The sequence below is a fragment of the Bubalus kerabau genome, chromosome 6 (assembly GCF_029407905.1).
Source record: "Bubalus kerabau isolate K-KA32 ecotype Philippines breed swamp buffalo chromosome 6, PCC_UOA_SB_1v2, whole genome shotgun sequence".
Lineage (NCBI taxonomy): Eukaryota > Metazoa > Chordata > Mammalia > Artiodactyla > Bovidae > Bubalus > Bubalus kerabau.
In genome coordinates this window covers 34,587,070-34,610,569 of record NC_073629.1, presented here as the reverse complement: position 1 = coordinate 34,610,569, position 23,500 = coordinate 34,587,070, and the positions used below count along the sequence as shown (strand labels likewise).

General features: G+C 44.0%; 1 protein-coding gene across 9 annotated transcripts in view; it reads left to right on the top strand.

Moving 5' to 3' along the window:
* The first annotated feature begins 1,270 nt into the window (after positions 1-1,270).
* Positions 1,271-23,500, top strand: part of LOC129654995 (glutathione S-transferase Mu 1-like) — a 114,728-nt gene continuing 92,498 nt past the window's right edge. For 3 of the 9 annotated variants that reach the window (XR_008715698.1, XR_008715699.1, XM_055584806.1), the window contains exons 1-7: positions 1,276-1,637; positions 1,935-2,010; positions 2,428-2,492; positions 3,111-3,192; positions 3,280-3,380; positions 4,180-4,275; positions 4,362-4,472. Coding sequence is in view for 6 of the 9 variants with exons in the window: in XM_055584806.1 (XP_055440781.1) it covers positions 1,602-1,637; positions 1,935-2,010; positions 2,428-2,492; positions 3,111-3,192; positions 3,280-3,380; positions 4,180-4,275; positions 4,362-4,472 (567 nt within the window). In the remaining 3 variants the exon portion in view is untranslated. The other 6 variants (XM_055584802.1, XM_055584807.1, XM_055584805.1 and 3 more) reach the window with 6 other exon arrangements.

The window sequence follows — 23,500 nt, the reverse complement described above, 5'->3', positions numbered from 1 at the left end:
CAACTATACTTCAATATAATTTTTTTTTAAGGCACAGATCACTCTCCTAAAATCACAATGGGTCAGGAGATGGATGAGGGCTGGAATCTGTGGATCTAGGCAGCCAGGGGTGTCTGGGCCACTCTGACTCATCCTGTGTGGAGTCGTCCAGGCTGCCACCCCTCTCTGGCCACCCTCTCTAGCCATCTACACAGAGGACAGGTCCTCTCCCCTGGGTCACATTCCCACCACATTCCCCATCACTGTCCCATCAATGTGAGCTACATGGAGCTGTTTGTCAGGACATCTCTGAAGCTGCACCTGGGTACCCTCTCTGCAGTGAGTGAATCTGGATTTAGATTCACAAGTGAGGCCATAAACTACTTGATTAATTTATGTTGTATCATTACTTTTAGGCACATTAGGATGGCAGGGACACCCATAGTCCCTGAAAGGAAAACACAGAGACCACATTTCCTTCTTCTGCCTCTTCACCTCTTCCTACCTTGGGCTTCCCTGATAGCTCAGTTGGTAAAGAATCTGCCTGCAATGCAGGAGACCCTGGTTTGATTCCTGGGGTGGGAAGATCCCCTGGAGAAGGGATAGGCTGCCTACTCCAATATTCTTGTGCTTCCCTTGTGGCTCAGCTGGTAAAGAATCCACCTGCAATGCAGGAGACCTGGATTCAATCCCTGGGTTGGGAAGATCCCCTGGAGAAGGGAAAGGCTACCCACTCCAGTATTCTGGCCTGGAGAATTCCATGGACTGCATAGTCCATGGAGTCGCAAAGAGTCGGACATGACTGAGCAACTTTCACTTTCACCTCTTCCTATTACAGTGATATTCTGTTCTGGAAGACTGCAGCTATCATGGATTATATGACTAAATCATGGGGGATTGTTAGGATGGCCTGGAGTCTTGATCTTCCTCTAATAGGAGCCAATTTTTAAAATGTTTATTTGGGCTTGCCAGTTCTTAGTTGAGGCACTGGTGATCTCAGATCTTTGTTGAGACATGCAGGCTGTTCGGCAGCCATGCAGAAACACTCAGTTGTGGCTTGTGTGATCTAGTTCCCTGACCAGGGATCCAACCTCATTCCCCTGCACTTGGAGTGGGAAATCTTAGCCACTGGATGACCAGGAATGTCCCCAGGGACCGATTTAATGTCTCCATTTCAGGCGCATGACTCTTAGCCTAAACTTGGCAGTCAGAGCTGCCCAGAGCCCACAGGAACTCTGCAGCCAGGGTTAAGGCTGAGCTGAGCCAGAGAAGGGAGTGGAGAGGGAGGAGCCTTGCTCTTGTTATGATTCAGGCTTGTTTCCCCGAGGGCACTGCCATCTCCCCTGAATAGTCAAGGGCTGACTTGAGGCAGGAACCTGGCGAGCTCGACTCAGGTGGCCCTAGTCTTCTAGGCGACCAGAGCTTGACTTCCAATTCCTTCTGCTAAGAGACAGGAACAGTCCTCGCTCTGCCTGTCTGGGGCTGAGTCAGCGTCTGTGCCGGGGGTGGGACTGAAAAGAGGGGCTGGTGCTTCCGGGCCTGCCTTGACCCCCCTGGTCACAGGATAAGTTTCAAGTCCAGCTGTCCTGGAGCTTCTGCACTCTGAGCATCATAACTGCACCATGCCCATGATCCTGGGTTACTGGGACATTCGTGGGGTGAGCGGGGGACCACAAGGGCTGGGAAGACGGAGGCGGGTGGGGAAATCCTGGGCAGTGGGACTGGTTCAACCAGAAGCTTCCACAGGGCTTGCTGCAGCAGAGCCCCTTTCCTTACCCCACCATCTTACCTGGTGTTGGCATGTGTGTGTGTGTGTGTGGGTGGGTGGATGGCTCCCATGCAGGGTTGGGGGTGTTGGTGAAGGGAGAGGGTTGAGAGTGTGGAAGCCACCTGGAGCAGTGAGAGTTTGGCAGTCAAGACCTGACAACTGCTTTCTGTCCTGGCATCTCTCCCAGCTGGCCCATGCCATCCGCCTGCTCCTGGAGTATACAGACTCAAACTATGAGGAGAAGAAGTACACGATGGGGGACGGTAATAGCATCCTTTTCATGTCCTGACTTCTGGCCAAGTCACACTGATTTGGTGCCAAGCCACTCATATCCTTGTCCCTGTTGCCTCTGTTGTCCTCCACCAGCTGGAGCAGAGGCCTGCCCCTTCCCAAACACTTTGAGGGTGCAGCTGGTCTCCAAGGAAGGACACGAGAGCCCATAGCTAGGCCCTGTATCAGTCCTGGGCTCCTGTTAGTGTTGTACTAACTCTCTGTAAGCCTCACTCAGGGAGGTTCCAAAACCTTATAAGTGTGCTTTCCCCCAAAGCTCCATGTGAGATTGGCGGTTCTGAATCCACATCCACCAGTTCAGGGAGTTTTGCCTCTGACTCCTCGGTGGGTCCCCCGGGAAGGAGGGCTGGACCCGGGAAATTTGTTTCACTGTATGTTCTTTTTCTCAGCTCCCGACTATGACAGAAGCCAGTGGCTGAGTGAAAAATTCACGCTGGGCCTGGACTTCCCCAATGTAGGTACAGGGGCTGGGGTCTGTGGGAAGAAGTGGACAGTGTCTCCATCCATCTCCTTTCCCAGCTTAGAGGTTTCAGAATCTGGTGCCTTCTGCTCTGTCTCTCAGCTTCCTGGTTCTCTCCCCTGCCCTTCAATGATACTCTGTGTCCAGCTCATCCCTCCATTTTACAGCATATTATTTAGTGTCTACCATGGGCCAGGTTCCGGAGAAGGCAATGGCACCCCACTCCAGTACTCTTGCCTGGAAAATCCCATGGATGGAGGAGCCTGGTGGGCTGCAGTCCATGGGGTCGCTAAGAGTCAGACACGACTGAGCGACTTCACTTTCACTTTTCACTTTCATGCATTGGAGAAGGAAATGGCAACCCACTCTAGCGTTCTTGCCTGGAGAATCCCAGGGATGGGGGAGCCTGGTAGGCTGCCGTCTATGGGGTTGCACAGAGTCGGACACGACTGAAGCGACTTAGCAAGCAAGCAAGCAAGCAAGCAATGGGCCAGGCTCTGCGAGTGCCAGGTTTCATCTCTGTACTTGGTCAGGGAGCGGGTGCAGGGCAGTCTGGAGTTCCAAACACAGACTCCTGTGTGTTGCACAACAAAGGCCCTGTTGTTCTTCCAGTTGCCCTACTTAATTGATGGAGCTCACAAGCTCACCCAGAGCAATGCCATCCTTCGCTACATCGCTCGCAAGCACAACATGTGTGAGTGGGGCTGGGGAACACATGCCTACTCTCCTGGGCTGGGCTGGAGTGGGACGCTGAGGGTGAGTCTCTGTTGTGTGGCCACAGGTGGGGAGACAGAGGAGGAGAAGATCCGTGTGGACATTTTGGAGAACCAGACTATGGATGTCCGATTGCACATGGCCAGGATCTGTTACAGCCCTGACTTTGTGAGTTCCCTTCCACTGGGCTGAGTTGCAGAGTTTAAATGCAGGACAGGGTCCCATCTGCACTGGTCCTTTTGCCATTTGAACCATTTGGTGCTACTGATCCACCAAGCTTGTCCCCACAGAGTCCCCAGAGTGACTCTCAGAACCCCCAGAACATAAAATGCAAACTCTAATTCCCACCAATCTTAGGAACAGTCCAGCCTCCCCTGGGTGGAGATTCAGTTCCTAGATGTTGTTTACCTCATTAGCCCAGGTCCTCCTTCCTGGCATCTCAGGGCTCAGGATGTGTGTCTTGTAGGCACCCCAGTGCCAGACTTTGTTCCTCTCCCTCCTTCCTTTCAGGCTCTCAAATTGTCCCCAACTGTCCAGAAACTGCCCAGGCATCCACACCATTCTTGTCTCCCACACTGGAATGTAGGACTTCTTTCCTAGTCATTTTAGTCAACACTAAATTTTAGTCAACACTAAGACCATCAGCCTGAGGTCTGAGGACCGAGCTCCGCCAGGCCTCACAGCACTGCTGATCTGACCCAGGGCAGGTGCCTGGAGCTGAGTGGTGACATGTTCAGGGAGAGTGTGGTTTTGCCCTTTGCCTTCCCATCGCCTCTCACAGATGGGAGGTGGTACCCATAGGAGTTTAGTGAACACAGGTGGGTTGAATTGCAGAGTGGGCACGAACCCAGGTGCAGTCAGGGGACGTTGCTCCTCACCCACAGCTGGGATCAGACACAGCCCTGGGAGGCCTGCTCTCTGCCAGGGAGTCTGTGTCTGAGAGCGGTGACAGCTGGTTTTTGCCTAGGAGACACTGAAGCCTGGTTTCTTGAAGGAGATCCCTGAAAAGATGAAGCTCTTCTCAGATTTTCTGGCGAAGAGGCCTTGGTTCGCAGGGGACAAGGTCAGTGGGATGGCTTCAGAGGAAGGAGAACTGGTGTATTTTCTTACTCAGAGTTTGGTGCACATTCCTGCTTTGTCTTTCTGCAGCTCACCTATGTGGATTTCTTGGCTTATGATGTCCTTGACCGGCACCGCATATTTGAACCTACATGTCTGGATGAATTTCCAAACTTGAAAGACTTCATTACCCGTTTCGAGGTGATTTCTCTGGTCCTCCTACTATTTATATCTCTCTTCTCTTCCCTCTACTTTCTGATGCTTTCCTAGTTGGAACTACAATGAAAAATAGAATTTATTGAGAACTTGGTTTATTCCAGGATCTCTGCTCAGCAGCTGACATATATTGTGTCAGATTTAACCTTTATAACATTCCTACATGGTAGAATAATTATCCTCTCTGTTTTACCGATCAGGAATTAAGCTGAAAGGATAAGTAATTTCTGAAGGTCACAGAACCAGTACAGACTGTGCTGGGCTCCCAGTCAGAGTGTCTGGCTTCTAGGGGCAGCAGTCAGGGGCTCTCTGTTTCTTGTATGAAAATGAAAAAAAGCTCAGGTTCTTTTGTTGACTGGGTTCACAGCTCTGGAAAGTGTGGATGAAGCAGAATCTTCAGGAGTTTGCATGCAGCTGGCATTTGTAGAGTTGAGATACAATAGGGTTGATATGAAGTAATAAAAACACAAACAATATTTTCTCCTGCTCTCCAGAAGGCTCTCTGGCTATTGGCTCCCTCTCTGGGATTGTTCGGAGAAGGCAGCGGCAACCCACTCCAGTACTCTTGCCTGGAAAATCCCGTGGACGGAGGGGCCTGGCGGGCTGCAGTCCATGGGGTCACTAGGAGTCGGACACGACTGAACGACTTCATTTTCACTTTTCAGTCTCATGCATTGGAGAAGGAAATGGCAACCCACTCCAGTGTTCTTGCCTGGAGAATCCCAGGGACGGGGGAGCCTGGTGGGCTGCCTTCTATGGGGTTGCACAGAGTCAGACACGACTGAAGTGACTTAGCAGCAGCAGCAGCTGGGGTTGTACTGAGATTTCCAGGAATGTAATTGGTGCTGGGATTTTCTTCTATATGTAGGTGCCTTCTTGGGAAGATTTTATAAGGATGCCTCTTACGATGGGCACTTTCCTTCCCTCCATGTCTTCCTTCTTTCTTCCTTCCGCTTACCCAAGATTCCATCTCAGAGATGGGGTAGTACATCATTTTAAGTTACATTCACTGATCTGATCCTCTTCCTCTATGAGGCACTATGTCAGGCAGAGGGGGATGCAGAAGTCACATAGTCCTGTCACCCAGCCTCTGGGGCTCAGTGCAGCTGGAGAACTATAGAAACCCTGAGCTGTGTGGTGTGCATGGAGCCACCTTGGTTCTAAAGGAGCACAGTCTGACTGCACCTCCCAGCTCATCATTCACCCTCAATCTACCAACTGGAGAGTAAGAAAGTCTCTTTATGATGGACTTGGGAATTTGAAGCTCTAGTCCAATATGTTTTTCAGCCTAATCTTGTTTTGTATTCCCACTCCCATCATGAAATCTGCCTCCTCAGCCAGTTCTCTTCAGCTCTGGTTTTGGTCCAAGGCTTGTTGACCTGAAATTTTTGCAAGCACCGGATGACTGCCCAGCAGGGAGGATGTGGGACAGATGTGGGCTCCAGTGTGTGGCCTGCTGGGGCCTGCGCTGTGCGGTACAAGCAGCCCTAGGTCTTTGGAGTCCTGGGAACTCTCGGGCACTGTTTGTTTTGGGAAGATGGTGCACAGGTGCACCTGAGCGTCTCACCACCTGGTTGGCTGCAGCAGGACTGGGGATGAGGGAGGTTGGGGCTCAGTGAGAAGGGGCTCAGGTCCTAGGCCAGGCAGCTGCTCTGTGGCCTTTAAGTGGAATAATCAGAGTGTGGCCTGGCCTAGTCTTGCTGCTCCACACCTCCTATCACCTTTCATCCATATTTTGCTGGATGAGATGTGGTGTCTCTTTCAAGCTGTTTATCTACTCCCTAAGCCCCTTTGTTGTGCTTGGGGTCCACCTGTGGTCAAGCCCTGGGAAGCCAAGAGCTTCCTTCTGACAAAGAGAATTGTTTTGCAGAATGAGAAGTTGTTCTGTAGGGAGATGTCCCCTGGGGAGTGGGGGGAGGAGACAATAAAAAACTACAATGTAAATGCAGTGAGTTTCAGTCTTATTTGGGGGTCTTACTGAGGACTTGTAGCCTATGTGACAGCCTCTCAGAGAGCTCTGAGTAACTGCTATGAAGAGGTAAGGTAGAAGACAGCAGATATATACATTTTCACCTTGAAAATACATATAGTTGAGAATGAAAAATTTGCCTGCCAAAGGCAGTAAACTAAGGATGTTGCAGCCATCAAGCCATTGCATTATAGTTGTCCCCTGTGGTGGGCCCTGAGGGAATTCAGGATGGAAACCCTGTACCCACCACCTAGCCATCATCCACTGCAGCCGCACCCAGCAGTGTACCCAGCAGAGACTCCAGATGGGAAAACATAGGATACTGGCCTCAGATAGCGGAGGTACATATCAAAGTAACGATTTCAGTGAGCCCAAACTTGCGTAGCTTCCTATACAGAGAACAGTGCTAAATTCATTAACTTGAGATGTCTGATTTTCTTTAATTAACAGTTATCTTTTGATATTCCAACTACTTGGTTTTGTTACAAAACTCATATATATCCTGGCTCCATCCTTACTTCTTTAAGCCCAGGAAGCAGCCTCTCAGGTAGCTCTAAGGGACTGCTCTGAAGTCCTCAGAGAATTACAGTATAAAACATAATTCTCAACTTTTAGGTTGTGCATTTTTTTCATGACATCGTCAAATATACATGTTGGTAAAAGATTGCTACTAATCATCAAAAAACCAACATCTCACGTTAATGATCTTAATGCTTTCCTATGTGTGGGAAGATGGGTGAATCTCGGGTCTTTGTAATTCTTCATCCGAGATGCAACCCAACTCTCTAGGGACCCTGTGTCCAAAACACAGAATGTTTCATCCTGGTTTTCTCCATCCTGAACTCCCCTTAAGGCACACAGTCTGTGAGTGATTGCAGTGGGTTGCAGCTTAGTCCTTTCCTTAACCAGGTAGTGAGTGAGACTCTGTTCTTTTTGTTTACAGCTTTAGGCCATAAATTTGACCAAGGATTGGGAGGCATTTCATCACCAATTTGTCCCATGGTGCTAGGAAGGCTCATTTCTAGATCAGATAAGGACTTCATTGATAGGTCACTTCTATGCTATATCTGGACACTGTTAATATACTAAAATATCTCTGGATCATCTGTCTTACTAACTAGTCTATTATGACCCAGAATATGTTTCTCTTTGTTACTTCTTCCCATATCTAGAGTTGCATCATCACGATTAATTTTATATAGAGCTGTGTGTGTGCTAAGTCGCTTCTATTGTGTCTGACTCTTGGTGAGCCCATGGACAGTAGTCTGCTAGGCTCCTCTGTCCATGGGGATTATACAGGCAAGAATACTGGAGTGGGCTGTGAAGCCCTCCTCCAGGAGATCTTCCCAACTGAGGGATCAAACCTACATCTCTTATGTCTCCTGCACTGGCAGGCCAGTTCTTTACCACTAGGGCCACCTGAGAAACCAATATGGAGGTATATATGTGATATATAGAGGTTTACCATCGTTAATTTTATCAGAGACCCGGCTGCACAGAAGGTAATGCAAGAAACAATAATCTTATAAAATAATTAAGGTATAAGCAATATAGCTAGTAACATTTTTAAGGTCACAGTACAACAATGAAGGAAGCAAAGCATGAATAGTTTGAAAACAACAAAGAATAAATTAAAACAATGATTAATATAACTTGTTGCAGTCTAGATCACGAGACGCCATCAAGTCCAGAGAGGGGCCAGTTGGAGAGGCCAAATGCTGAAGGGATTAGATAGAAAGAAAAAGATAAATGCTCCATCTTTGTTTGCAAAGGTATACTTTATCAACTTGCTGCAAGTTAGTAGGCATAAGAGGAAATGTTTCCTCATATCCAGAGAACAAAGATTAAAAGCCAGCAATATTTCAAACAGCCATAAAATTATAAATTCACTTCATTCAGTGCCATGGAATTAAATCTTGTTGACCTTGACTTTTTTTTGTTAGTAGTTTTATGAAGCCATCAGGTTTTCCATTTACAGTTTTGTAAATTTTTCACTCAGTTCAGTGGGATCATTTAAAAGTTACCAGAAATGTGTATTTGTAAAAAGGTCCTTTTTATGAATCTTCAAGATCTACATTCTTTTAAAAAGAATCAGAGTAAAACAATAACTGCCCATAAATGTCAAAAGACAAATGATCTGATTACAATATAACTGTCAGTAAAATGTGGTTATTTCTGTGGCATACAAAATTTTAATACAATAACTAGAATTATGACACATAAGATGCCAGGATACTTTTAGTAATTTTATATAATAATAATTATCTATATAGTATAATCTAAAAGTGTTCATTATAACTCATTTGACAACATTTCCCATGTTACTTAACATACCAAAAAGTGTAATTAGTATCTCTCTTTGAGTTATTTTAGGGCCCTCTGAGAAGGCAATGGCACCCCACTCCAGTACTCTTTTGCCTGGAAAATCCCATGGAGGGAGGGGCCTGGCAGGCTGCAGTCCATGGGGTCGCTGAGTCAGATACAGACTGAGTGACTTCACTTTCACTTTTCACTTTCATGCATTGGAGAAGGAAATGGCAACCCACTCCAGTGTTCTTTCCTGGAGAATCCCAGGAACGGGGGAGCCTGGTGGGCTGCCGTCTATGGGGTCGCACAGAGTCGGACACAACTGAAGTGACAGCAGCAGCAGCAGCAGCTGAATCATTCCAAAGTGTTAGGTGTCCAAAGAACTTCATTTAGAATTTGACTTGGGGAAGGTTTGCCAAAGATATCAAGTTTTTATAGCACTTCTGCAAGGAGATCCAACCAGTCCATTCTGAAGGAGATCAGCCCTGGGATTTCTATGGAAGGAATGATGCTAAAGCTGAAACTCCAGTACTTTGGCCACCTCATGTGAAGATTTGACTCATTGGAAAAGACCCTGATGCTGGGAGGGATTGAGGGCAGGAGGAGAAGGGGACGACAGAGGATGAGATGGCTGGATGGCATCACTGACTCGATGGACTTGAGTCTGAGAGAACTCCGGGAGTTGGTGATGGACAGGGAGGCCTGGCGTGCTGCGATTCATGGGGTTGCAAAGAGTCGGACATGACTGAGCAACTGAACTGAACTGAAAGTAGGATCATGCTGCTGCTGCTGCTAAGTTGCTTCAGTCGTGTCCAACTCTGTGCGGCCCCATAGGCGGCAGCCCACCAGGCTCCCCCATCCCTGGGATTCTCCAGGCAAGAACACTGGAGTGGGTTGCCATTTCCTTCTCCAATGCATGAAAGTGAAAAGTGAAAGTGAAGTCGCTCAGTCGTGTCTGACTCTTGGTGACCCCATGGACCGCAGCGTACCAGGCTCCTCTGTCCATGGGATTTTCCAGGCAAGAATACTGGAGTGGGTTGCCATTCCATCCTCCAGGGGATATTCTGGACCCAGGGATTGAACCCACATCTCCTTTGGCTCCTGCACTGGCAGGCAGAGTCTTTATCACTGAGCCACCAGGGAAGCCCAACAGTGGAGAGTCACAGGTCCCAATAAATACTTATTCACTTAACCAAAGAGACAGTAAAAGATTTTAAAGTCTAAATATGTGAAATTATAATAGATCACTTAAGAGGTAAAGAAACATTTTACATTGTTACCAAAAAATCAATACTTCAAGAAAACTTTGTCCTCTCCATGGAAAGAAAAATCAGATTCTAGTTTTGCACCACCTGACATTTAATACTGAACTTTATTTACTTAGTTTAACTCATTCTAATCTTAGCCAGACTGGACCACACATAGAATTCCTTTCTAAAGTTATCTTTTCTTTCTCACAAGCCTTTTACAACTTTTTATATCCATATTAGCTTGTCTCTCGTTTTCTTTCCCATTTAGAAATAACTTTTTAAAAAAAGGAAAAAAAGAGAAATAATCAGCTTTAGCACAAAGTCACTTTATTTTCCCTTAACAAAGTACATTTCCATTTTATTTTAAAATTGAAGTATTTTTGATTCAAGTTTTGTACTGTTTCAAGTGTATTGCAAAGTGTTTCAATTACATATAATTCAGAATGTGTATATATATATATATATACACTTTTTCATATTCTTTTCCATCATAGTTTGTTACAAGATATTAAATATAGTCCCTGGTGATATACAGTAGTTCCTTGTTGTTTACTTTATATATAGTAGTGTGTATCTGTTAGTGCTGCTACTGCTAAGTCACTTCAGTCGTGTCCAACTCTGTGCGACCCCAGAGACAGCAGCCCACCCGGCTCTGCTGTCCCCGGGACTCTCCAGGCAAGAACACTGGAGTGGGTTGCCATTTCCTTCTCCAATGCATGAAAGCGAAAAGTGAAAGTGAAGTCGCTCAGTTGTGTCCAACTCCTAGCGACTCCATGGACCGCAGCCCACCAGGCTCCTCTGTCCATGGGATTTTCCAGGCAAGAGTACTGGAGTGGGGTGCCATTGCCTTCTCCGGTATCTGTTAGTGGCAACTCCTAATTTATTCCCCCTCTTTCCCCTTTGGTAACCATAAATTTATCTTCTATGTCTGTGAATCTATTTCCATTATGTGAATAAGTTCATTTTTTATCATAATTTTAGATTCCATATATAAGTGATACATATGAGATTTGTCTTTCTCTGTCTGACTTATTTCACTTAGTATTATTGTCTCTAGGTCCACCCATGTTGTTGCAAATGGCATTATTTCATTCTTTTCTATTCCTGAGTAGTACTCCATTGTGTGTATATACACATACACACACACACACACACACCCCAAATCTTCTTTATCCATTTATATGTTGATGAATACTTAGGTTGGTTCCATGTCTTGGGTATTGTAAATCATGCTGCTGTGAACATAGGAGTACATGTATCTTTTTGAATTAGAATTTTCTTCGGATACATGCCAGGAGTGGGATTGTTGGATCATATGGTAACTCTATTTTTAGTTTTTTAAGGAACTTCAATATTGTTCTCCATATCATCTGCACCATTTCATATTCCCACCCCACTGTAGGAGGGTTCTCGTTTCTCCATTGTCTATTTACAATTTATAGACCTTTTAATGATGGGCATTCTGACTTGTGTGAGGTGATGTATAGTATCATTATAGTTTTGATTTGCATTTCTCCAACAATTAGCAATATTGAACATATTTTAATGTTCCTGTTGGTCATCTGTATGTATTCTTTGGAAATGTCTAGGTCTTCTGCCCATTTTTTAAAAACCTTTTATTTTATATTGGAGTATAGCTGATTAACAGTGTCATGATAGTTTCAAGTCAATAGCAAAGGGACTCAGCCATACATATATGTATGTATCCATTCTCCCCCAAACTCCCCTCTCATCTAGGCTGCCGCATAACATTGAGTAGAGTTCCATGTGCTATACAGTAGATCCTTATTGGTTATGCATTTCAAATATAGCAGTGTGTACATGTCCATCCCAAATTCCCTAAGTATTCCATCCCCTCATCCTTCTCCCTGGCAACCTAAGTTCATTCTCTAAGTCTTTGAGTCTCTTTCTGTTTCATAAGTAATTTCATTCGTATCATTTCTTTTCAGATTCCACATGTAACGGATGTCATACGATATTTCTCCTTCTCTGTCTGACTTACTTCACTCAGTATGACACTCTCTAGGTCCATCCATGTTGTTGCAAATGGCATTATTTCATTCTTTTTAATGGCTGAGTATTCCACTGTATGTATGCACCTCGTCTTCTTATTCATCTGTCAGTGGACATTTAGGTTGCTTCCATGTCTTGGCTATTGTAGACAGTGCTGCAATGAATATTGGTGTGCATGAATCCCTACAGATCAAGTTTTTTTCTGGATATATGCCCAGGAATGGGATTTCAGGGTCACATAGTAGCTCTATTTTTACTTTTTAAGTTACTTGCATACTGTTCTCCATAATAGCTGTACCAGTTTACATTCCCACCAACAGTATAGGAGGACTCCCTCTTCTCCACACCCTCTCTAGCATTTACTGTTTGGATTTTTTGATGATAGCCATTCTGACTGGCGTGAGGTGATATCTCATTGTAGTTTTCATTTTCATTTCTTTAATAGTTTTTCACGTGCCTCTTGGCCATCTGTACGTCTCCTTTGGATAAATGTCTATTTAGGTCCTCTGCCCATTTGTTGACTGAGTTGTTTGTTTTGATGCTGTTAAGCATTATGCACTGTTTACAAAATTTGGAGACTAATCCTTTGTCAGGTCACATCATTCACAAATTTTTCTCCCAATCTGTGGGTTGTCTTTTCATTTTGTTTATTGTTTCCTTTGCTGTGCAAAAGTTTTCAATGGTCTCATTTGTTATTTTTTGTTTTTATTTCCATTATTCTGGGAGTCAGATAAAAAAAGATGTTGCTGCAAATGTCAGAGTGTTCTGCCTATGTTTTCCTCTAGGAGTTTTATAGTGTCCAGTCTCACATTTAGGTCTTTGGTTCTATTTTGAGTCTATTTTTGTGTATGGTATTAAAGAATGATCTAATTTCATTTTTTTTTATATGTAGCTGTCCAGTTTTTCCAGCACCATTTTTTGAAGAGACTGTCTTTCCAACATTGTGTAGTCTTGTTTCCTTTGTCATATGTTAATTGATTGTAGGTGTGTGGGTTTATTTCTGGGTTTTCTATCCTGTTCCAGTGATCTATAGTTCTACTTTTGTGTCAGTACCATACTGTTTTGATGACTATAGCTTTGTAGTATAATCTGAAGTCAGGGACCCTGATTCCTCTAGCTCCATTTTTCTTTCTCAAGATTCTTTGGCTATTTGGGGTCTTTTGTGTCTCCATACAAATTTAAAGATTTTTTTTTGCTCTAGTTCTATGAAAAATGCCATTGGTAATTTGATAGAGGTTGCACTGAATCTGTAGATTGCCTTGAGTAATATGGTCATTTTGACAATATTGATTTTTTCAATCTAAGAACATGGTATATTTTTCCATCTGTTTGTGTCATCTTTGATTTCTTTCATCAGTATCTGATAGCTTTCCGAGTCCACGTGTTTTGCCTCTTTAGATAGGTTTATCCCTAGATATTTTTGATATTCTTTTCGATGTGATGGCAAAAAGGGTTGTTTCCTAATTCTCTTTCTTATAGTTTATTGTTACTGTATAGGAATGCAAGAGATTTCTGTTTATTAATTTTGTATCCTGCAACTTTACTGACTTCATTGATGAGCTCTACTAGTTTTCTGATAGCATCTTTAGGATTTTCTATGTATAGTAACAGTTACAGTTTTACTTCTTCCTTTCCAATTTGGATTCCTTTTATTTCTTGTCTGATTGCTTGTGGCTAGTACTTTCAAAACTATATTGAATAAAAGTAGTGAGAGTGGGCATCCTTGTCTTGTTCCTGATGTTAGCGATCATGCTTTCAGCTTTTCACCACTGAGTATTATGCTAGCTGTGGGTTTGTTATACATAGCCTATGTTGAGGTATGTTCCCTCTATGCCCACTTTATGGAGTTTTTTTTTTTTTTTTAAGAATGGTATCTTTTTAAAGATTATTTATTTTTGGCTGTGTTGGGCCTTAACTGCAGCACATGGGCTTTCTCTAGTTGCAGTGAGTGGGGGCTACTCTTTGTTGCAGTACACAGGCTTCTCATTGTGGTGGCTTCTCTTGTTGTGGAGCACAGGCTCTAGGCACATGGGCTTCAGTAGTTGTGGGCTCAGTCACTGCAGCTTGTAGGTTCTAGACTGCTGGCTCAGTAGTTGCGGCACACAGGCTTAGTTGCTCCACAGCATGTGGAATCTTCCCAGACCAGGGATTAAACCTGTGTCTCCTGCATAGGCAAGTGAATTCTTAACCACTAGACCACCAGGGAATCTCTTTTCTTTTATTATTATTATTTTTTGCCATAAATGGAATTTGAATTTCATCAGTAGCTTTTTCTATAACTATTGAGGTGATCATATGGTTTTCATTCTTAATTTATTGATACAATGTTTCAACTGTTGATTTACAGATACTGAAAAATCCTTGTATCCCTGGATAATCTCACTTATTCATGGTGTATGATCCTTCTAATGTATTATTGGATTAGTTTGCTAGTATTTTGCTGAGAATGTTTACATATCTGTTCATCAGTTATATACTTACACTTTTTTGTGTGATGTCTTTCTTTAAATTTTTACATATTTGTTTATTAGTTATATACTTATACTTTTTTGTGTGATGTCTTTGTTTGGTTTTGGGATCAGGGTGGTGATGTCCTCATGGAAAGAGTTCAGTAGTTCCTCTGAAATTTGCAGGAATAGTTTCAGAAGGATAGGTGTTAAGTCTTCTCTAAATGTTTAGTAGAATTCACCTGTGAAATCATCTGGTCCTGGGCATGCATTTGTTGGGAGTTTTGTATTTATAGATTCAGTTTTAGTACCCATAATTGGTCTATTCATAGTTTATCTTCCTTCCTGGTTCAGTTTGGGAGATTGTACCTTTCTACGAATTTATTCCTTTCTTCAGGCTGTCCATTTTATTGGTATATAGTTGTCGTATTTTTATTCTTTATAATTCCCCCTTTGCCAAAAAGGTTTTTTTCCTTATTTTAATAGTTTTAATTACATATATTAATTAGAATTCTTAACCTTTAATACCTTAGTTTCTAGTGAAAACTAAGAAATAAGCAAGATGGGCACAATAAAGGACAGAAATGGTACGGACCTAACAGAAGCAGAAGATATTAAGAAGAGGTGGCAAGAATACACAGAAGAACTATACAAAAAGATCTTCATGACCCAGATAACCATGATTGTGTGATTGCTCACCTAGAGCCAGACATCCTGGAATGCAAAGTCAAGTGGGCCTAAGGAAGCATCACTACAAACAAAGCTAGTGGAGGTGATGGAATTCCAGCTGAGCTATTTCAAGTCGTAAGAGATGATGCTGTGAAAGTGCTGCACTCAATATGCCAGCAAATTTGGAAAACTCAGCAGTAGCCACAGGACTGGAAAAGGGCAGTTTTTATTCCAATCCCAAAGAAAGGCAATGCCAAAGAATACTCAAACTACCGCACAATTGCACTCATCTAGCAAAGTAATGCTCAAAATTCTCCAAGCCAGGCTTCAACTGTACGTGAACCGTGAACTTCCAGATGTTCAAGCTGGATTTAGAAAAGGCAGAGGAACCAGAGATAAATTGCCAGCATCCACTGGATCATTGAAAAAGCAAGAGAATTCCAGAAAAGCATCTGCTTCTGCTTTATTGACTATGCCAAAGCCTATGACTGTGTGGATCACAACAAACTGAGGAAAATTTTTGGCAATACCAGACCATCTTACCTGCCTCCTAAGAAATTTGTATGTAGAACTGGACATGGAACAACAGATTAGTTTGAAATTGGGAAAGGAGTACTGAACTGAACTGAACTGAAGAAACAAGCAATTGTCAACTGTCTTTTATATTAGTATTCTGTAGATTGGCAAATTTATAAATACTATTTTTGGTTTCTAAAAACATGTGCTTTTTCTGTATAAAAATTTGTCAGTGTGGTACCAAACATATTTATTAATAGTCCTAAATATCTTACAGTCAGTTCAATTCAGTCACTCAGTCATGTCCGACTCTTTGTGACCCCATGGACTGCACACACCAGGCTTCCCTGTCCATCACCAACTCCTGGAGCTTACTCTAACTCATGTCCATCGAGTTGGTGATGCCATCCAACCATCTTATCCTCTGTCGTCCCCTTCTCCTGCCTTCAATCTTTCCCAGCATCAGGGTCTTTTCAAATGAGTCGGCTCTTCATATCAGGTGGCCAAAGTATTGGAGTTTCAGCTTTAGCATCAGTCCTTCTAAAGAACACCCAGGGATGATCTCCTTTAGAATGGACTGGTTGGATCTCCTTGCAGTCCAAGGGACTCTCAAGAGTCTTCTCCTTTTGAACACCATAGTTCAAAAGCGTCAATTCTTTGGCACTCAGCTTTCTTTATAGTCCAAGTCTCACATCCATACATGATTATTGGAAAAACAATAGCCTTGACTAGATGGACGTTTGTTGGCAAAGTAATGTCTCTGCTTTTTAATGTGCTGTCTGGGTTGGTCATAACTTTTCTTCCAAGGAATAAGTGTCTTTTAGGATATCCCAATAGTAACTTAAACCACGAAGATGCAAGAAGCATTCTCACAAGAGGGTGCAATTATGCAGCCTTCACAAGACCCAGAAAGTTTACTCCTTGGTATAGGCTATGAAAATAAAGGCCTTGTTGTATAGGCAGATACAAAATAGGTTGAGACAATAAAGGCCCTTTACAGATTGGAACTCCATATAACACATTTCCCTAAACCTGGCCTAGCTGGACAAAGAGACTGCTCGGAATCCCATTCTACTTGACTGGTTGCCAAATATGCATTATATGTGTACTTATCTGATGGCTGACCAAGCTCTTGAAACAAAGTGGAAGGTGCCTAAGATTAGTTAGAACATTTGTATCTCAAAGGCACAGGCAAATGATTCAAGTTCCTACTAGAAAGGCTTTGGCTTTCTTATTGTCAGAATTTTGGGGAAAAAAAAAGTTTTAAAACTTCTTTGGCCAAAATAATTACTTTACCAAGCCTTCTGAATTATTGTTGCTTTCATGGGAATCAATTTTTGGTGTTATAAGAAGGAAGTTCAGAGAGAGTCAAACACCATGTAGGAGAGCATTGAAGGAGATGCTTAGAGGAGCAGGGAGAAGAAGTAGAGAGCAGGGCCAACCAAATTCAGGAGCCTTTTAAAAATTCTGATATAATTTCAAGCAATCTTTTGTCAGTTTTCCGTAAGAAGTTACTTTCTCATTTCCTCTTTTAAAAGCTTCTAAATACCAATCAAAAGAGGTCTTCCATTCAGCAGATCTTTTAGTCTGCTTTCTCTAGCTGGTGTTCATGGAAAAAAAAAAAAAAAAAAAAACCCTCAATCTTGAAATGGCAAAAGAACCCTATTTTGGTGATTTTTAGGTTGAGATTCCTTTGGTATAATGTCCTAAATTAAGTAAAGTGAAAGTGTTAATCGCTCAGTCATGTCTGACTCTCTGTGACCCCATGGATGGTAGCCCTCCAGGCTGCTCTATCCATAGAATTCTCCAGGCAGGAATACTGGAGTGGGTTGCCATGTCCTTCTCCAGGGGATCCTCCCAAACCAGAGATTGAACCCAGGTCTCCTGCATTGTAGGCAGACTCTTTACCATCTCAGCTACCAGGGAAGCCCTTTATCCCAGTTAAGTAAGTATTTGCAAGTATAAGGTCCATATGTAATGTATCTAAACCTGACCGTGATGTTAGTCATTGGTTAGCAATCTGTCATTCCTCTTTCTTTTGTCTAGAAAGCTTTCCCATTTCAGAGTCTGTCAGGATAAACTGCTATTGGTAACTTTATGTGGGGGGCCCTTCTGCTGTTTATGAGCTTAACTCTCCTAGTTGTCACCCAGTAGTCATTTCAGATTTTTTACATGTCTCAGTTTTTCTCTTTGACAGTCTAAAACCATGGTGAGCACTGGGAACCCAGGATTGCCAAACTTTTTGTGTGTGTTCCCCAGATGGGCAAGTTTCTTTAAAAAGTCGGTTTCCTTACGGGACTGCTGAGTGGTATGAGGACTGGTCTCCACCTCTGCTGCAAGCTTCTCAATTGCCTGAGAAAGCCATACCTGGCCAGGTATGGCTTATTCATCTACCACTGAATAAAATTCAGGATCATCAACCAAGATGATAAATCTGAGATCATGAGAGATTCACCCAAATTTGTACGCACATGTAGAGAGGTGGACCAGCACAAGGGGCCCTGCTGGTAGCAAGGCTCCAGATCCTTGTAAAGTTTTGTTGAGGGGATGGAGTCTCCTCTGGGCCCCTCTGTGGTCAGCAAAACTGTCCACTGGAAAGTAAAACCCACATAATGCAAAGCAGTGAGTTTCCCTTTTATTTGGGGACCTTACTGAGGTCTATATTCTAGGACTATATCCTAGAACACAGCCTCTCAGATAGCTCTTGGGGAACTGCTTTCAAGAGGCAGGGGAGGAGGTCTGGGAAATAGGAGTAATCAACTATATATCTTGGTAAGATTACTGCTAATCACCAAAAACCAGCGATCTCTAGTTAGTGATTTTAGTGCTTTTCTATATATGAAAAGATCTTGGGTGTGTATGTATGCGCAAATCTTGGGTGATTAGAGTTCTTCCGTAGATGCATCTTAACAGTCTAGGAACCATGTGTCCAAAACACAGAATATTTCATCTTTTTTTTTTTCCCCCATCCTGAATTGCCTTCCTGGCACACTGTTGGTGGGGGACTTCCTTGAGTAGTGACTTAACTCTTTGTATAACTGGATGATGAGTGAGCCTCCTGGTTCTTTTTGTTTTCAACTGTGAGCAAGGGGGTGCAGCAGAATGGGGAGAGAGAAAGGGGGCAAGAGGGAGCAGGCTGCATTCTAGCCATATTATTTATGAATTTTGTGATCATGACAGAGGTCCTTAACTTCTGTGTGGCTAGTTTCCCTTCTGATAAACGGTGACGGTAGAACCCATCTTGCAGGATAGTGGCATAGAGATTCTAAACCTATATCATCATCTCTAGCACCCAGCAGTGGGTGGAGTCTCCATTTGTGATGTCTTATCAAGATACCGCTTGAATTACAGGAAATTGGAAAACTTAACTTTGCAGAGCTGGGGACACCAGGAGGACTTTATTTCTCCCCAATATTTGACCCCACATGGAAGGGCTATATCTAGGTTCCAAACCTAGGGAGAACTCCATGAACCCTACTGGGGCAGCAGACCTGAGGCCTGATCTTCTTTTTCCCACCCTCAGGGCCTGAAGAGGATCTCTGCCTACATGAAGTCTAGCCGCTTCCACCCAAACCCTATGTTTCTAAAGCTTGCCGTGTGGGGAAACAAGTAATGCCTCCAACTAGGAGATGGACATGAGGAGCCAGTGCCCTGGAGACCAGATGGACCTTCCTGCACACAGAACCTTCTGTCTTTTTCTTTCTCTTTCTGTTCACTCTAGATGCTCTCTTGGCCCCATTATCTCTCTCCCACACCCCTTTCCATCCCTACTTTAAAGATTCAGTTTCCCATAATTTTTGAGCAAATTTCCTCTCCCACCCCACATTATCTCTCCTGCACTGAAGCCACCCAGGCAGTCCTTCCCTTCCATGGTTGCTTCTGCTGTGAGGAGCCCATCCAGATGCCTGGCCCATAGCGCTGTGCTCTGAGCTCCCAGCACTGCCCTGAAGACCAGACCTGGCCTGGTGTGCAGACCATGCTTCCCAATGTGGTTCCCGCCCAGCCTGTTTGATCCCCAGGGAAGCCTTATTCACACCTGCTGTGTCTTGTCTTATTCCCTCCTGGCTTTCTGGAGTCATGAAGGACTGTGTTGGGTGTATAGGGGTGTCCATGATCTCTTCTGCTGTTTACTGCAGGGCCACATGCATGGGCATGCGTGTGTGTGTAGAGGGGGTGGGGCTTGCTTGTTCATTTCTATCTCCACTTCATGCATCTCTGTTCCTTAGCATCAAGTATCTACAGAAGGGGGGCCCTTCTGTGCCTGGTTTCCTCTTTAATTCAGCATTCATGGGCTGCCTCCTGTCAGCTTGCAGTACTCTGTGTCATGGTTCAGGGGACTCTCAGGGGCTGGAGAAGGGGTCTGAGTAGTCTACTGATGGTGTGGGATCCTGGTGGATTTGCTTCTGTCACTCTTTCCTGAAAGCTTACCCTGCTTTAGATACCCTTCATGTGCATTCTTAAAACATATCTCAGTAAAGTCTGCCCCTACTATATTACAATCGTGTTTTACTTGTTTTCCTCTCCAGCTTGACCATAAAGTCACTGAGGAAAGAATCCATGTCTTATTTGACTTTATGTCTCATATCTATTTTGCTGCCTGGCACACTAAATATTTAATGAAAGTTGGAAATTTGAAAGAACTATCTCTAGTTAAAGCCCTGCGAAGTGTACAGTAATTATATGGATTTTAGAGGTCTGGATATAATTATCTCAGCCACTTGAGGTAAAGAATAAATTTCAGAAGATTTAAAATCTACAGGTCTGGGGGAAAGCCAGTAGGTCTCATTAACTTAAGCATTTAGTAGGCTGTAACTGGCCCTTGTATAACTTGACCTGAAGTGGGCAGGTCTAGTGTAGCCACTCTGTGTGATCAGAAGGTGGAGTGCCATTTTATATCAGGATACCTGCACCTGCAAACTGCAAAAGTACTGCCTCAATACCTGAGGCGTAAATCAAGTCTTAGCTCAAAACAAGGACTAACTTTAGAGAAGTATCCTGTTGAGCAGTTCTCCAGCAGTTTAAATAAACAGAGAACAGTAAGAATACTTGTAAAATCTTTAAGAATTATATGATTAAAGATAAAACTGGTATGACAGAAAAGAAAAAAAAAGCCCAGTAAAAGAGAGCAGCCAAGATGGTGTAGTATTAAGACTCTGAGCTCACCTTCTCTCATGAGCACACCCAAAATCACAACTATCTGCAGAAGATGCATCAATCAAAAAGACTGGGACCTACCAGAAAAGATCTTCTATAACTAAAAGACATAAAGAAGGAACCACAATAAGACAGGTAGGCAGGGAAGACTCCTGCTATCATGAAATCCCATACCTCCCATGGGGGTGACCCACTAACTTGAGAATCATTATATTGCATAGGTTCTTCCATGCATGAGCTAAGTAACTTCAGTCGTGTCTCATTCTTTGTGACCCTATGAATGGTAGCCCACCAGGCTCCTCTGTACATGGGATTCTCTAGGCAAGAATACTGGGGTGGGTTGCCATTTCCTTCTCCAAGGGATCTTCCCAACCCAGGGATTGAACCTGCATCTCCTGCATTGGCAGGCAGGTTCTTTACCACTAGCGCCACCTGGAAAGCCCAGGTTCTCCTATAGGGGAACTGTTTTTGTTCACTACCTGCTGGGAGCCAGCATATTGCATATTGAGTGAGGATCTGGAATAGCTCAACTGGAATTCTATCACTGCCGGGAGCCAGCGTGAGGCACTCCGCCCATGACAAAGGTCATGAGGAAGGAGGCTCGGCATACGCAAAGGCGGGATCGAGCCTCAGGAGTCCCCCTGGAAATTCTCGAGCATCTACCCCCAAAACCAGAGTCTGCCTACTTTCTGCTTTGTGCTTTCACCTACACCTCTGACTTTACGGGGGGCTGTCTCCCACTACCTCTCTCTGGAAAAAGAGTTAGCTTACGGCTCCAGTTAATAATTCTTGGATGTGACAGTGTTTCAACCTACAAACTCCTTTGGAAATCCTCTAGCCTGCCTGAATAGGTTTTTCCGGCCACATGTGATTGTTCAGAGCCTCCCAACTGTGAGAGGCAGGAGATGTTCTAAACTGCCTAAACACAGATTCCTTTGAGTAGTTAAAAGATTGATTAGAAAATGTATTGGTGAAGGGTTTTTCACTTGTTGGGCCAATGTTTGCTGCTAAGTCTCCATACTCCTTACCTACTGTGTCTTTGGCAGTGTATTGATTGATATAATGGGTGTATAGAAATGTAAAATGCAGCTTTGTCCAATGCTTTTTGGAAGGCTGGTGCCTGACTTTGGAATAATCACCTTTAGAGAAAAATAAGTTTCTTAAAATGTTAACAGGCCTCCGGGCCAGAAGATGATGTCAATCACCTGAACTTTTGCATATGATAAGTTTGAAAGCCTGGCTTAGATTAGAACCAGGAACTGCTGTCCTTACATGACTCCACCCCTTCCCCCATTATCCTCTATGCATACCTTAAGGTATAAAAACTACTTTGGAAAATAAAGTGCGGGCCTTGTTCACTGAAACTTGGTCTCCCCATGTCACTCTCTCTCCCAAATTCCAGCTGAGTGTCCATCTGGAGCGCGGATGTCCTCTGCGACCATTTATTTGCCTGGGCTTCTAAGACCCACTCGAGAAGGTGTCTAAGGTGGGGCACCTTCCGCTATTCGAGAGGGCGCCTGCGGCCTCCGTGGTCAGAGCTAACCTGGTGTCATGGGTTATATTGATTTTCCGCGTAAACCAAGCCACTCAGCTTCTTTTCTCCATTGAATTTTCCTACTGAGCTATCCTTATTTCAGCCGCTTTTCTCCACTGAATTTCCTCACTGAGCTATCCTTATTTTATTACTCTTTGTATCTTTAATTAAAGTGTAATTAAGCAGTTATTCCCTGACCCTCGCCTAGCCGTCTCTCCTTCGAATACCCTGGATCAGCCGGGGCTGGTCCCCGGCAGGTGGCGCCCGAGACAGGCTATTCCAAGGTAAGCTCCCTGCAATTAGGGTCATCAGCCCTTTTGCTCCCCCGTTCTCGGAACAACTGGGTCATCAGCTCTCTTGTTCCCCCACGGAACAGTTTGGGTCATCAGCTCTACTGCTCCCCCCTCGGAACAGTTTGGGTCATCAGCCTTCTGTTTCCCCCCTGGGACAATCTGGGTCACCAGCCCTATTGTCCTTCCAATGTTCGGGACGGCTAGGACCCCACTCAAGGGTGCCGCGGGACCCCCCTGTACGATAGACAGGGCTGAGGAGTGGGAAGTGTTGAAAGTGTTGAAGACTTAGAGAAAACGGTTTCTGAAGTTAAAAGGCCAAAGAAAAGCCTGATCTTTTAAAAGCTAAAAGCTTTATCTTCTATTATACTTAATTTTCTGACATGGGTAACACTGAAACTAAGAATGGCAACTCTTTATACAAGTAATCTTCAAACTGATAAAGAGGCTACTGTTAATTTAGATACTTGGGTGAAGGTAAAAAACAACTAAAAACTTATCCTATAAATATGATTAAAAATGTTCTGGACCCTCCTCATGAGGCTGTGGGATAGCCTATGGGAGAAGCTATAGCGGTGGATGGTAGTGGGTCTCCACCTTCTGCGCAGATCATATTTTCTGCCATTGACAAAGGAAAGGAGGGAGACTGTGCTCTACCTCCCGAGGAAGGAGAGGGCTTACAGGACGCTGCGGCCGGGCGCCCTGGCGAGCCCCCTCCCCCTCTACACAAACCTTTAAAAATTTATCCAACAATTTCTGATTTAAGGCAACTACCCCACCTCCGCTTGCACCTCCCAGGGCCTAAGAATTCCCCAGTTTACATCCAAAGTCTCCCAGACAATTGCCTAAAGCTGAAAAAGATAA